Here is a 16,108-nt window from a genome sequence, read left to right as displayed (position 1 = left end):
CTGCACCCCGAACTACAACTGCGTAAGCCCCATCACCAGCCCCACCAGCACTATTACCAGAATTGAACCTTTCTGGACTAGGACTCCATCTCCGATTTTGACAACCCCGTGTTTCTGCAAGATTGGTGACTCTATTTTTTCACCTGGTTAGTTTTCTTTTTTTTAGTGGAATATGGCTAATTATTTGTATTTTTTTTTTATTTTGCGTCAGCTTAATTTTTTTTATTTATTTCTTTTTGTAAATTTTATTTATAATATTTTTGGTCTTGTTACTTTTTTTACTTTTTTCTATCTCTTTTTTCTTATTTTTTATTTCTATGTTTTCTCCTTTTTTACAGGTGATTTGATTTACAACAGAATGGATAGTGATGGATGTAGATTTTATGCCATCTGTAGCCCAGTATGTACTATTGAACGACACAGTGTACCTTGTAATGTCACTACTCCTTTAACCACTACTTCCTCCGAGTGGTCTACCACAACAACATCAGTTCCTCTGCCAACCACTTCGAAAAGTTTTCATGGCTGTGTTTCTAGTACATACCCTCCCCTACAGGTATGTAATTTCTGACTTTTTTTATTACTTTTGAAATAACATACTTTTTCAGGTGACAGCAGCATGTAACAGCTTTTAGTCCTTAAAGGTTATATTTACAGGTTGTTGTAATTATTTTACTAGTGATGGGCAAAATACGACTTAAAATTTTAATTTTTTTTTTTTAATTTCAAGTTTTTATACTGATAAAGCAAGTTACATTATTCTTTTCTAATTTCTTTAGTGGTAGTAAAAAACTGATGCACTGCATCAATAATAAGATCTCCCTGCCATAACAGAATGAGTTTTCTTGTGCATCTTCTTGTTTCACTAAACAGAAATATTTAAGCTACTCTGGAGGCTTGTATCTGCTTCTCTTCTCCTGCCCTCTTACTTTTACTTCCATTCACTTTTATTTTTCCTTTTGTGGTGGTCTGTGCTGACAGTGAAGTGCACGATACATAGTTAGTATAAAGTTCCTTTAACCTAAGACTTATCACCCTAAACCGCAGAAGAGCTCCTCATGCAGAAGAAACAGCTCTAATTAAGGCTCCCACCTTCTTTTAGCATCGAAGAAATTTATCATGTAGAATATTGGCAATCTTTTACTACCAGTGAAGTTTTTCATTTCAGTCTTTGTGTCAGATTTAATAAAGGTTTTGCTATCTTCTGTGACAAGAATTTTTTGTTCCTTTTGCAGCCTGGAGAACGTTTCAAATTATCCAACTGTACAGAAGTCATCTGTAAAGGAGACAATGATATAGATGTAGTACCAACATACTGCCCACCTGTAAAGGAAATTACCTGTGCAAACAAATATCCTGCAGTCCTAGTACCTGATGAAAATGGCTGCTGTTACCGATATGAGTGTCAATGTAAGCACCAGTAGATTAAGGAATTAGGTTTTTTGAAAAAAGCAAAGCTTTGCATGGACTAGATTGGCATTTTCTTTTCTTAGGGTTGCTCTTTTAATTGCAGTATATTCACTTGAGTTTCTCAATCTTTCTTCTTCATTAATTATCATCCTAATCTTCCAAATATTTCCTCCGTACTAGGTGTGTGTAGTGGATGGGGTGATCCTCATTACATCACATTCGATGGAATCTACTATACTTTCCTTGAAAACTGCACTTATGTCCTGGTGAAACAGATTGTTCCTAAATATGACAACTTCCGTGTTTACATTGACAATTATTACTGCGATGCAAAAGACGGACTCTCCTGCCCTAAATCCATTATTATTTTCTACAAATCTGCAGAAGTGGTGTTGACTCGGGAACTCATGAATGGTGTCATGACCAATGTGGTAAAATACATTTTTTTTTTTCTCTATTTTTACAAAAAAGAAATAAGGTCCACAAGCCTTACTGATGCTGATTTGAGATAGTCTATTAGAATATCATATTGTGGAGGTGATGAGGGCAGAGGGTATTGTTATGGGGGGGGAAAAAGGATTGCACTAGATTCTAAGAACAAAAGGTCATAAACAGCTTAGCATTATGCAGATTATGTATTATGTATGTTTACATGTAGATAATACTAGGAAACAGACTAATAGAGGTAATAGAGAAGGCACAAAGAATGCTCACACTGGTGCTTGATTCATATTTCATGAAAACTGGTACATTGTGCCATTCACTTTTGTAAACAAACAGATAATGAGCAAACACAAATGCAAGTCACAAGTGTGGTTCTTCTCTTAGAGTGAATATGGGTGTGTATCACTTGTCAGCTGGATGACTAGGGACTGCTTTCTCTGCATAGGGAACTTCAGGTGCCAAATAGAGCCCTGACATGACTCCCCCTTCAATTTCCTACTGGGAAGAGAGGTATAGCTGAAGAAAAGCAATGACTTGGAGTGTCACCCTCATGATCCTGAACTAGCACTGGCAAGCAGTGAAAATGAAAAGTCATTCCCACTCTTATACAGAGGAATCTATTAGTTAATTAGACAATGCAAAGACGGGGAGGAAAAAGTTGTCTAAATAGGTACTCCCCCCTTACAAAGCCATGCCAAATCTCAGTCAGAAAGGCATGCTGGTTCTAGTGATTCCCTGCAAAAGAAAACAGTAACTGACAGTTTTAACTCTAACTTTATCCCAGTTCACTGAGCAGAGAGTTGCAGAATAACTTCTGACAAAAAGCTATTAGGGAAATATGTTCACCTTCGTTAGCTCATATAAGATACTGGCTGCAAACTAAAAAGCTTAGGCTAACAAATAAATATGACCACTACATAAAACCGGCACTAGGGACATCTGACTTCATTTTGAATTCAGATAACTCCTTCAGTGCCAATTAATGTGTTGTAAAAGGACAGTGTGATTATCCAGCAAAATTATTACACAATGGCAGAAATATTTCTGTAGCTAAAGAAAACTACCACTCATTTTCATAGGAAAAATATTCGCAATACACAAAATTAGGAGGGATACAAAGAAAATACTTGGATATAGAATACCATGCGTTAGCATACAATCTGTACAAACACAGTACATAAAGGCCACTTAGTTTATTATCACATTTTGCCAATACAATAGTTCAAGCTGAGATATCAATGCAAATATATGCTGTTATTGAGATGCCAGTGAGTATTGGATGTGATGCAAAACCATATGGACTTATGCAATAATTATGAAGATTAGAAAATTTAAATATTACCTAAAACAATCAATCAGAAACAGTGCTTATTCTGAAGTTTTCTTTTGTTGTTTCTTCTTTTTTTTAACCTTGTATTCAGATGTACTTCAACAAAAAGATTGTCAAACCAGGCTTCGAAAAAGATGGCATTTCTTTCTCCACTCTTGGCATCAATATGATTGTTGAAATAAAAGAGATTGGTGCAACTATCACCTTTAGTGGTCTAATCTTCTCCGTGAAACTCCCATACAGCAAATTTGGCAACAACACCGAAGGACAGTGTGGTAAGATGGATGCATTCACTGGAGGTAGTGCTCTTTCCCCATCCTACCGTGGTTGTTCTCACCCACTCTGGCTATGCAGTCTCATGACTGACAGAAATTTTTAAAGAGCAGTAAAATGGAAACGAAAACAGTTCTGCTCTTCAGCTCCTGTAGGATATCAAAAGCTCAATATTTCAGCAATCAGGTTTTTTTTCTTTGGGGCTGGGGTTTTAGACTTGCTTGTTTTTCTAGAACATAAATTAAGGTTCATATAACTGTAAAGAAAGCACAACCTGTGAAGCAAGGCACCACATGCATTTCATCTAGACATATCGGCACAGTAATGTATTGTGCATTTCTGACGTGGCTTATGAGACTTACTCAGCTTGTCTCTTCCAGGAACATGTACAAATAACAAAGCAGATGAATGCCGTTTACCAAGCGGTAAGATCATTTCTTCCTGTCCTCAAATGGCTCATCACTGGATTGTTGATGACAACAGGACATGTCATGGAGTACCAGTAGTACCACCTATAACCACACCTCCACCAAAGCCTCATTGTGAAACACCTCCTCTCTGCAAGCTTATCTTGAGCGAGTAAGGAAAAAACCTGAACAAATTCTTTCTTTCTAGACAAAACTTCCAGTATCATAGAAGAAGAATAACAACTATAGCCCTAGCATGTTATAATAGCTGAAAATGTTTGCTTAACGACAGAATATATACATATATGTATGTATATATAGTAAAAAGCCTTTGGAAAGGAAACAGCTCTGCCTAAATGACTTGCAAGCCAAAGATAACTGAGCAAGGAGAGGTGAAGTGAGAATATAAGGGATGCAGCAAGCACTAAAATCTGTACTCCCTGGTTGCAATCCTGCCAAGGTGTGCTTAATAACTCTTAGTTACAGTATTAAGCAAAGGCTTAACTCTACATTTGAACTAGGTATTCAGTACAAACCATAAAGAACCTGGTTATCAAACAGGTTAGAACGCAGACACAAACAGTCAAGAAGCGTCCTTCATTCTTTGTACATTTTATGTAAAACACGGAACTCCAAAAGCACAAATGCTTGTTTCCTGAAGTATTTCCTACACTTGTGTAGGCTGAAAACAGCTTTTTTTTAGCTGAGTAATTTATAAAGGCCCTCTTACATGTGCTTTCTGTACTGTCTTATAAGTTCTGAACTATTTTATGTGCAATTTTTTGTATCTCTAGACTACTTTTGTCATCCCTTTTTTCTCAACCCAGTGCAGTTGCCTTTTACACTAAATTTATGGTCTCAGACTGATGAAAAGCTGTGTACACATACAGAAACACTATGACCATTAACCTCTCCAGAAAATAAAAGGAGCTTCAGATTTCCTAATCTTTCCTGAACTTAACTCCCAGTTTATTGGCCATTCCTATGGTTTGTTTCTTCACACCTTCCTTTCTGAAGCAGAAAGCCATGTGCTATTAACTGGAAAGTGTTGTCTGACAGGAATAGACTTTATATAATGGCTCATTAACATAAAAGTGGCTTTCTTTACTGTCTGCAGGATTTTTGCAGAATGTCATGCTGTGATACCACCAGAACCATTTTTCAAAGGCTGTGTTTTCGATGGATGTCGTATAGATGATGAATCCATGCAGTGTTCCAGTTTGGAGATATATGCTACAGAGTGTGCGTCTAGAGGTGTCTGCATTGACTGGAGAGGAAAGACCAACAATACATGCTGTAAGTATTGCAGAACTCAAAATGGGTGTAATAAATGGTAGAAGTTAGTTTTTTATTCAGTAAACATGTCTTCTATCTAACACTTGGCTACTGTTGACAAAAATCCAGTGGGGTCCTTTCTTACAGAAGCTGCAGACGAAGGTAAAGCTGTCATCATTTTTGCAGCACAAATGCATCTACTGCCAATTTTTAATTTTTTTTTTTGTCTTTTTCCATACAGCATTGAGCTGCCCAGCAAGCTTGGTATACAAGCCATGTGGGCCCATTAATCCTGATACCTGTGATCAAAGGTAAGGAAAGAAAAAAAAGCCCCTCGTCCTGAAACAACTGTTTATATTTTTCTTTTTTTTTTTTTTCTATTATTGCCTATCCACTTTCCTTAGAAATTTGAGTTATTTCATAACAAAATGTGTTGCAAATTTGGATAACTTATTCAAGATTTATAAACATCAATCAGCTCTGTCTATATGTGCTTCTTGTTGCACGCCAGAAAGACTAAATGTTTTGTCTCTTGTATCTGATATGTTGACCTTCTGTATATGCTGTTCTGTCTCCTGCTTCATCACAAAAATATTATACTCAAATACATATATTCCTCTCATTCTAGCTCTATTGAGCATCCTGGCTATGGAATAACTGAAGGCTGTTTCTGTCCTGAAGGAATGACACTCCTGCGTGCAGAGAGCAATATCTGTGTCCCTGAATGTTGTAAGTAATCTGTAGCTAGTTTGGGGAATAAATAGAGATCAGGTTTGTTAGTCAGGAGGCCTGAGTTCTACTGCTGTCTTCTACATGGTCAGATCATCAGGAAATCAGCTTCTTTAAGCTCCTTTAGTCTCCCCATCTAAAAATTGAATAATAATATCTTTCATCATCCTTCCTTATGTGAGACCTACCAAGATGGTAGAACTCTATATTTCAGAAGAACTAGTCTGCATATTCATTTCCTTGTTAGCTTTATCTTCACAGTATTTTTATTTGCAACTGCACATATGTCAATTTTCAGTGGTGTGAATCTCCATTCATTTAATTGTCTGGGTTTTTTTCTTTTTCTTTCCAGCTTGCAGGGAACCCAATGGAGTACCCAGATGGGTGAGTATCACAATCAATGTGGCTTAAAGTGCACAGACAAGTGAAACAAGAGGATTCTTAGTGTTCCACTAAAACAAAGCTTTGCTTAGGTTGGCGAAGACTTTGTCTTTTCAAATGTTGGTTCCCTTTTAGTCTTAAAATAATAAGTGCTAGAGCAGTCCTCAGAAATGTAACAGTAAGTGGTGAAATATTCTTTCCATAACCTCACATACAGCTTATTTTATTTACAGAAGTTTGTCTTGCTAAAGTTACTATAAATGAAGGGAAAGATGGATAACAAATTTTACTTATTGCTGATATTGTTCACAGTCTGCATTCTTAGTTCCTCAGCTGCATACAAATCCGCAACCTAATGTGCAAATGAGTTTGTCATATGATCATTTTGTATTCAAAAATGCATGCAAAGCTCAATCACTTCTCCTTTAGAAATCCTGTATCACTCATGCTGAAACTACTAACAAAGTCATAGCTTTGTGAACACACTCAGAACCTTCAGTGGCCTCCAGTATCTTCCCCTAAGAAGCTTCAATTTGAAAGTCTTTTGTAAAATCTAAAAATATGAAAAGGTTGATATAATCAGGTATCACCGTATCCATGAATATGTCAACTAGAAGCAAATAGAATTGTTTTGGCTTGAATTCACTTATTTTTTTTCTTCTCTTTGTGTGTGTTTTTCTTTTTTATATAGCCAGGAGAAAAATGGACAAAAGATTGCCAGGAATGTGTCTGTGACAAAAATACTCTTAAGGTGCACTGTACAAAACACAAATGTTCTCTGACACAGCAAGTATTTTGTGATGAACCGGGTTACATGCCTGTTCAGATACAGATACCAGAAGATCCATGCTGTACCAGGACTGAGTGCTGTAAGTAGTCTTAGTTCTTTATCATGGGGAATACACTATATTCATTTTGGGAAACTACAGCAACCATTTCTCATTTTTTTAATACTTTGCATGGATGTAATAATGCTTTTCTCCCTCATCACACTTTTTAGGGCCTTCTTGCAGGGCATATACTAAATGTCTGAAGATAACAAATTTAAAGATTAAAAGATTTTATATAGTTAGACACAGAAGTAACTGAAATCTTCCATAATTTAACATTGAAAAACTTTAATGCTGCCACCATCTGAAACAATATTCAAAAAGTATTCACAATATTTTCTATTTCAAAGACCATTATTAGAAAATTAACTTAAAAAAACCATAGTCTTGAACATTTAAAAATTGTTCAAGAAAGTTCCTGACTCACTGACAGTCATCAGATTTTCCAACTGATACAAATTTCTCTTTGGAATTATCTATTTCCAGCAATCATCACCGTGTTCTTCTCATGCAATGTTTTGTTTTACAAGTGTTATGGAAAAGCCCATTCACTCTGAAAACACCTGGGCATGTAGACTGAAATAGTCATTAAACTGTCTTAGGCAAACAACATCATATTTGCCCCATTGGAAAACTTCTGAAGTTCATGTCAAACAAAATTGCTTTCATTTAAAAATTCTGAGTTCATTATTTTCTGTGTTCTCTTCCATGAAACAGACTGCAACACCAGCCTCTGCCCTGAGGTCACACCCCAGTGTTTAGAGGGACAAGAAATAATCACAATAATGCAGCCTGGAAAATGCTGTCCTACCTTTGAATGCAGTAAGTATTGTGCACCTTCTTCATGTGTTATTTATTGCTATATTTTTCTAAGCTTATGAATACAAAAACCTTATTATCTGCATTATCATATTTGGCCTCATTGTGAATGAGTGTTTTAAGGTTGCCACCACAGGCCTGCAAAGCAGGAGCCTTTTTACACACTTCTGCCTCTTAAAACTTACACCTCTAAGACACCATCTTTCTTCCTTCTTTACAGGACATGGCTGTGTAGTCAATGAAACTTACTATGCGGTAAGTCCACAGAGTAAATCACTATAAAAATACACCTTCACATAGCTCACGACGCAATGGTTTTGAGATTCTATCATGGTCCATATTTTGCAGAAAGGCCTGAGATATAATTATATAATATTATTAATTATTTAATCAAGGTTAGCAAATCAACACCTTCTGTAAAAGCAAAAGCATTTTCTGCTCTACTTTCTGCATGAGCAGAATTTAATTCCAAAATCATTATTACCAAACCAGAAACTCTTCTTAAATAAAACAACTAAAATTGTATTTACGGATAGCTTAGCCTATACATCTTTGTATTCTCTGTGACGTACATACACAGAGCAACTTGCGTTTACTGACTAATAATGACTTCTTTTTTCCTGACTCCCCCTAGCCTGGAGCTGCCATTCCATCAGGCCCCTGTGAAGAATGCACCTGCTCTAAATCCTCTTACGTAAGGCCTCACCATGCTACTGTCAAGTGTGAGCCTGTTACCTGTGACACATACTGCCCACTGGTGAGTGCTATTTTGCTGTCAGAAATTCCTTCCCTGCTCAGCTCTAATAACCACTAGTTAAGGTCAGTGACCTGACTCAATGTCATTTCCTTTCTATTTCTTTCAAAACAGGGTTATAAGTATACAGAGGAACCGGGACAGTGCTGCGGCACGTGCAAGGCAGAGGCTTGTGTGGTGACTGTGAGAGACAACATTACACACGTGGTCTATGTAATTATTACTGGTTTAATTCACTTTTGGGGAACTACGCCAGTCTTTTCATTCTTTCTGCTCCTTGTGTTTGTCACATTTATTTCCTGCATCTTTTCTCATGTTAGACACATGTTTATTCAGGCAGGGAGTGGACTGCCTCCACACAGTTTAAATAGTATCTTATGCCACAAAACTTCAGTTCTAAGACTTCAAGAAGGAACTGTGATACTGAACAACGGCTTTCAGAAATCAACATAGAAAAATACACAGGTGAAAGCAATGGGCCCTAATTTGCCCTTTCAGCTCTGAAAATGTAGCACCCATTTTGCTCAAAGGATAATTTTATCTGTGGAGGCAGTTTTCAGCTCCAAACAGCTTACCATAAATTAGCTGAGAGCTTTATGACAGGGTGAGTCAGTGAAGCCATCAGAAATTCTTCCATGTATCTCAATGGACATACCCAAAAATTCTGATAAGATCCTTGAAACATAAATTATTCCTTCCAAATCAGTCCACATACTTACCCTATTTACACAAAAAGTTCATCTATATCCAGATAAAAATAGAACCTCTTCACTTGGTTAATGAAAAACACTTGTGGCAGTATGATAATATGGCAAATAACTATCAGCTGAAATTCAAGGAAATTGTTCAGAATAATCAAACTGCTGCATACAGTGATGATAAGACACTGGGGTTTGGGTATTGGGTTTTTTTTTCATTTTTATTTAAGATTTTTATTCACTTTAATTTTGACTCCTTTCAGGAAGGAGAATACTGGAACCCACCTGGTGATAACTGTACAGTTTACACATGTGAAAAACATGCTGACCAGTTCATTCAAGTCGTCAGACAGACAAGCTGTCCTGCCTTTAACCCTGATGAATGTGATCCAGTAAGTACTGTTCTACCAGTTCTCATATTTGAAAAGATTGCAGTGGCTAACTCCAGTGATAAAAGGATCATGGTGTCCAAGGAAAATACCTACAGAAGCATCATACAGGAAGTAGCTTTCTTTTTGTCCTCTCTGAATCTGGTCTCCATGAAATTTTATTTCAGAAAAGCAACTCAGAATTAAAATGGGTGATATATCAATCCTCACTGGGGATTGGGCAGTAGAGAAAAGCGTACAGCATAATCTTTTGGATTCCTAAAAGTGTCAGGTGACATAGATGGAAAAATCATATTGATTTTTGAAAAATAATTGGGGGGTTATTCCTCAATTATTTAAGATTATAAATTATTTTGGTTTTTTTTTTTTTTTTAGAATTCACTAATTGAAAGGAGAGGTGAAGGAAAATAAGCTACTTCATTCAAATTAATACTCAGGGTAGATTAGAACTAGCCTCACACCTCTGGCAAGTCAGTTATTTCATTCATTGTGTTACCGTGTCTGACATAATCCTTCACCTGTACTGGCTTTGGTCACTCAATATTTTGACCTACATTTGCTATAAGCTTTATATCTGAAATTTTACTACTGATGACAACAAAGCAATTCTGGTCCTTTCAAAGAACTCTTATTAATATTTTAGTAGTTATGTGCCCTTAATATTTAGCCTTACTTGAAATTAGATTCCATGTCAATACAAAAAAAAACCCCCTCTGGTGCCAGAGAAACTTAGGAAGCAGGGAAAGTCTGCTTCAGTATGCAGATATGAAACCTGAGTTATCTTTATATGTTTTCCCACTAAAGAATGACATCAAGTTATCTGACGATGGTTGCTGTATAGAGTGCCGAAGAATACCGAAGCGTAAGTAATGATAATTTTGTTAAGAGTAAGTAATGATAATACGTGCCTTATTAGGTATATTAGCCCATCTTGTATAGACCAAGTTTGGGATCACTGCTTCACACTGGGGTGAGAAAGGAAACAGGTGGAAAAAGAAAGGAACAGAACATCTCCAGCATGCATTTCAGGGCCTTGGGAAACAAAGACGTGGTGAACTTTCCCATCCCATACTGTTAAATGTTAGCTTTTTTTGTGAGAGGGCAAGGACTATGAATACTCTCTAATTTCCATAGATACATCCTCTTTAAGGAAGAAAGGGAAGCCAGTCTTGGGAGATGGGTGTGCATTGAGCAGTTGCCATTGTACTGCTCTTTATTTCTGCATCCTCCACCAAAGTTGCATAAGAAAAAGGGAAAAATTCACCCATTTGATAACACAAACAGCAAGAATCTTCATTTGGCCCTTAGCAATTCTTAAAAAAATGTGTACTGTGACTCAATTTCCTATTTCAGCTCCATCCATCTTAGTTTTTCATTACCAACTGTCTATCATACACAGCTATCTATTTATATGCACATATATCTTAACCTATTTTCTTTTGGTTTGTGCTGGCTTTAGTTTGTATGAAGCATAATACTACGGCTGTCATCAAATATAATGGATGTGTATCTCCTGCACCTGTTGAGATGACATACTGTGAAGGTAGCTGTGATGCTTACTCACGGTGAGTGGTATAAAAGATAATTGTGGTCTCTTGTCTTCTACTCTTTACACCAGTTACACAAAGAAAACTGCAAGTGATTTTCTGATGTGTCCAACATCCACCCAGTCATCAACTGTTTGCATTGTGATAATTAACTAGAATTTTAAATAGACATGACGTTGTACTACATTACCTCAAGATTCACAATGCTTATCAGCCTGTTCAGTGTCAGTTTAGATTTTGCCCATGTTAAAAGCAAGGTTATTTGTTTCTTGTTTTCCTCTCACTGAACTGGCTCACTATGTGATCTGGATTAACTCCTTTATTTTTTTCTGGGCCTTAATGAAGAGTTAGATCCATCGATTTTTAAAATTAGGAACAACTTACCTATATTTCACTACAATACTGTAAGAATGGTAATATTGAGCAATAGTCCCACATGCAAGTAAACAACTTTTGGTTATATTTTGTAATAGGTGGAAGGGGCAGTGGTATTTCTCACATAAATTCTGAATCTCTCTCTTTGGTTTTTCAATCAGATATTCTCAAAAGACAAACACAATGGAACACAAATGCTCATGTTGTCAGGAAATCAAGACCAGCCAAAGAAAGGTGACTCTGACATGCAGTGACGGAACCTACCTTGATCACTCATATACCTACGTGGAGAAATGCAGCTGTGTGACTGCTCAGTGCATTCCCCAAGACAACACCCAACAGGAGACAAACCAGACAAAGACCTCTCAGGAACAGGCAAATGTCAAAAATTAGAACTGGAGAGAAGTCGCCAAACAAGGGCTGGACATAAGACTACAATAAAAAAACTTTGAAAAAATACAGAAGTGTCAAGAGCAGCTAAAATTTTGGATGAACAGATGATATTTTCTGCATAAAACCCCAATATGTCTTCTCTACGTAATTTCAGTTTTCATTATCAATATATCTCCCATTTTTTCTTTCATGTCTTTTACCTTCTTGAGAAGTACAGCATAAGGTCATCTTGTCATTTTCTGTTCATTTGTCTTCTGAAAAGTGCTGTAACATAAGATTGAGAGATGGATTTTTAATAACATTTTCATTCCAGTTCATTGAGACAAATCAAAAGATAAATCCAGAAAACAAACAAAACCCAAGGAAAACTGTACCTCTCTGCTTCTATATGTTTCTTTTTGCATTGAGGAAAACTTACACTGCAGAAAGCCATACTTTTTCAAAACTGTAAACTTCAATATTTTGGACAATTTATGATGGACATATTTCCCTATATATTTTTTGTGAGAAAAAGGAAAAAATCCTATTATGAGAAGCTGCTGCACACTACTTTTTGTTTACATAACACCATCAGCATAGTAACTGTATGAAAATATGGATTTTTTTTGTTTTGTTTGTGGTTAACTGTTTACAGAAGAAGTATATATATATATATTTGCCAACAGGGGCATATGAAGGATTTTTTTAAAACAAAAGTTTATTATTAATAATAATAATAATAATAATAATTGTAAATTCTTTCTTAGGAACCTTGTAAAAGTTGAACCATTGCTATTTATTATTTTTTTTGGAAAACTGATTTATTGGGTCATTTCTTTCAGAATTATTGTTATCCCATTTCTTAGTCTCAGCCATGTTGTCTGGGTATGGTATATTTTCTTCTTTTTTTTTGAATATTGTTTTATTTTTGTTCCTTATGGGGGGGGGGAAGCAATGATGATTAATAAATTTTGAGCATTTTACAGCACATCTGCTTTGACTTTTCACTGAATCCCTCACGTTAAAGTTGCTGGCCCCATAAAGCATAGCTCCAGGTCAAAAGTCACTCCAGGCTGTGGTACCAAACCCCCTATAGAGGGGACAAATACTTAGTGTTCCAAGCACAGGGCTTCAGATGCTATGAATTAGTGAACTTTCAGTAAGCAAGCACATCTCTGAGTCTGTACATATTCTGTGGCTCCAAAAGTTTTTTACCTGACTGACAGAAACCATCCAAAGTATTTCAAGCCAGTTAGTCTCATATTTTAGAGCCCACTGCAATATATATAAATCTCAAGCCTGAAATTGTGCTACTGTAAATCTATGGGTTTGACAGGTTACTTTGCAGCTTTACTTACAGTATACTTTGAACCAGCCACCACAGATCTGACTGCAGATTCTATAGTACCAACCAACATCTTTTACATAACTTATTCATAAGTGTTCTAGGATTGCTAAGGGGAACAGTAAAAAACTAAAGGCGATAACTTTTCTCCTACCTTACAGTTTGGACAGCTCAGTAGAGGGAGTAAGAGGGTACCAACATAGGCTTTCTGCTGGTGCCCTGCAGCAGCTTAGGCTGTTTTCACACCTGTTTTTCTTTCACAGAACAACCACCACCCATATATTTCCCCACTCAGAAGAGAGCACTGAGTTTTCCGTGACCATTACTAGTAACATCCTACTTCCTGCTGCCAAAAATCCCTACCTCTCTCCCAGCTTCCTGTTGACAAACTATTACTTCGATGTCTGCTTTTTCCAGTCTTGGGCTTGTTTGCTGCCCAGTGAGACTCCAGGTGGCGCCCTACTCTGTTCCCCGCTTTCCAGCTAACCCACCAGGCTTCCCAGTGCAGCACCACTACTGAATTCGTGACCAGTTCAACACGTGACAGATTCTCTGACCTTACCAGGCAAGCTAGGAAATTATTATTCTCCTACTCATTCTGCAGAAGGGAAAAGAGATTGTCTATAATATAAAATAAATCATTATGCACTTTATTGGTCCACAGCAGTTCCTTGTCCACAGTTAACCTATTGAAATAACAGATTTCATGCATATTGCTTCAAGATCATTAGTTGCTTTTCCACACCTGTATCTCAGCATCCCAGAAGCTGTCCTCTTCCCTGGAAATGTCTGTGTGTAATAAGTCTGTGCCACTAGCCACTTCGTACAACTCACTGAAAGAGCAAAAACCAACACAGTGAGAAAGAAGAGAATGGGAGGTATGTGGTATATGGGAAGACTGAGAGGTGATAATGACAGGGACAGCAGAGGCCAAAACCAGCCTAGAGTTTGGTGGCATGAGAAAAAAAAAAACAGAAAGAGAAGCAAAAGAACAGATAGGCTTTGGTCCTGGGGAAACAGGAAGCAAGAGACACATAAGCCAAGGCAAATCATGGAGGCATGAAGAACCTGTAGCTGAGGAGGTACAGGAGACCCTGCCTTGGAGAAGGAAGGATTTCTGTCACAGGTGCAGTCTCAGTGCTAGGAGAGTGCAAACAGGAACCCTCAATTCAAGAGAAGGACAGGTGACAACATGCTTTGGGCATGAAAGACCAGATGAAAGATCTTGCAAGGACTCCTTGAAACAAGACATGGAGTAAATGAAACCAGAGTGCTGCAATGGATGTAGTAGAGCAGCCTTACAGGCCTCCTAAATTTTCCTTTTTACAGGACCTATCTTTGCTCTGAGTTGTTTCTGACACAGACTGGGTAATAGCTCTGAAGTAAACCTTTCTAAAAACTGGATGAGATCAGTTATCTTTCTCAAAACGAAATTACTGGGGTTTTTTTAAAGCATAGATAAATAATAGAGTCAACAAATGATTAGGTGGGAGAAAGTGATTGGCTTGGTAGCTCTTTATTGACACAGGTCACCGTGAACTGTGCTGGTGTAGATGGTTAATGTATGTATCACGGACAGTAACACCAGAGGGCTCCAGGCTCACAGTTTACAGGCCTGGAAGAACAGATTTGCTGTCAAAAGGGTTTCTTTCAAGGCACTTTGAAGTGAGCAACATAACTATTCCTTACTTTCAGATCAAGAAGATAAATTATGCCCTTAACTAAGTCTTGAATCTACAAGCATCCATTCCACATAACAAAACTTGTTTATACATCACATAATTTTTTGTCTTTTCTTATCTGATCATCTTTGAAACACAAGTAAGTTGCAACACAGAAATCATTCACTTAGGAAAGAAGTTATGCCAGCTGAAGAAAACACCAACATTCAAAGATTTTGGGTCTAATTTCAGTATTGGCAGTCAGTAACGCTTCCTTGGGCATTCATATATTTGCTCCCCCCTCAGAACTCTTGTTATGTAGTCCAACTATTGCATGACCAGCTTATTTTTTTCCCCTTCTTCAAACAACATATTAAAACTTTGCAGTGTAAATAACAAATTACTAATAATCACTTTCCAATTATGCTTTGTAATTATCAGCGATGTATAAACTATAACCTTAAATTATATGTCTATTCAGATTTGGACTAGCAATCCACTTCAAGTAATTCATTTGCCTCTAAAAGCAGGATAAAGTGTGCTTAAACCACATCACTTCTGAAAACAGCTATGGAAAGACTTAGGATTGTTTGTGGCTGGGCTGATAAAACACAACTCACAAATGGAAACCAAATTTAAAATAGTAAAACCCAACTCAAAGAAGAAAGCTTTCTTCCTCCTCAATAGGCTTTGTTGTACTATTGCAAAAATGAGCAGCTCTATTGCTATCAGGCAGATTAAGACAGAGTTTTAGAATAGAAAAGACTAGATCTATTCAAACATTATTAATGTAATAATAAAACAAAATTAAACGCACAGAAAGTACATTTTTGCAAATGATGCAGTGATTGTATGAAATTTTCCTTTCCACCTTACTGTTTCAAAAATTATCTTCCTTTTTGAGTCTTAGATTGCTTTTGGCATTCATGATAACTCTTATTTATAACTAAAATTTGGTTATGAGTAACCAACATATGTTTGCACTATTAAAATAATTGTTGTTGCTGACAATTATTCACATAATTTTTTTTGCTTTTTAAAATAGACAGAAACTTACCCTGTCTATCTC

General features: G+C 36.8%; 1 protein-coding gene across 1 annotated transcript in view; it reads left to right on the top strand.

Moving 5' to 3' along the window:
- Positions 1 to 13,004, top strand: part of LOC113963247 (mucin-5AC-like) — a 35,272-nt gene extending 22,268 nt beyond the window's left edge. Inside the window, exons 32-50 of the mRNA XM_027674210.1 lie at positions 28 to 146; positions 339 to 556; positions 1,236 to 1,410; positions 1,591 to 1,841; positions 3,276 to 3,459; positions 3,838 to 4,036; positions 4,982 to 5,160; positions 5,381 to 5,450; positions 5,768 to 5,868; positions 6,221 to 6,252; positions 6,941 to 7,118; positions 7,797 to 7,901; positions 8,119 to 8,153; positions 8,533 to 8,655; positions 8,767 to 8,865; positions 9,614 to 9,742; positions 10,544 to 10,601; positions 11,199 to 11,304; positions 11,823 to 13,004. Of these exons, the coding sequence (XP_027530011.1) occupies positions 28 to 146; positions 339 to 556; positions 1,236 to 1,410; positions 1,591 to 1,841; positions 3,276 to 3,459; positions 3,838 to 4,036; positions 4,982 to 5,160; positions 5,381 to 5,450; positions 5,768 to 5,868; positions 6,221 to 6,252; positions 6,941 to 7,118; positions 7,797 to 7,901; positions 8,119 to 8,153; positions 8,533 to 8,655; positions 8,767 to 8,865; positions 9,614 to 9,742; positions 10,544 to 10,601; positions 11,199 to 11,304; positions 11,823 to 12,054 (2,593 nt within the window). The 3' untranslated portion in view covers positions 12,055 to 13,004. The remainder of the gene's footprint in view (positions 1 to 27; positions 147 to 338; positions 557 to 1,235; positions 1,411 to 1,590; positions 1,842 to 3,275; positions 3,460 to 3,837; positions 4,037 to 4,981; positions 5,161 to 5,380; positions 5,451 to 5,767; positions 5,869 to 6,220; positions 6,253 to 6,940; positions 7,119 to 7,796; positions 7,902 to 8,118; positions 8,154 to 8,532; positions 8,656 to 8,766; positions 8,866 to 9,613; positions 9,743 to 10,543; positions 10,602 to 11,198; positions 11,305 to 11,822) is intronic.
- The last annotated feature ends 3,104 nt before the right edge of the window (positions 13,005 to 16,108 follow it).

This window comes from Neopelma chrysocephalum, unplaced genomic scaffold, assembly GCF_003984885.1.
Source record: "Neopelma chrysocephalum unplaced genomic scaffold, ASM398488v2 Primary Assembly neopelma1_24, whole genome shotgun sequence".
Taxonomy (NCBI): Eukaryota; Metazoa; Chordata; class Aves; order Passeriformes; family Pipridae; genus Neopelma; species Neopelma chrysocephalum.
This window is presented reverse-complemented; position numbering and strand designations above follow the sequence as displayed.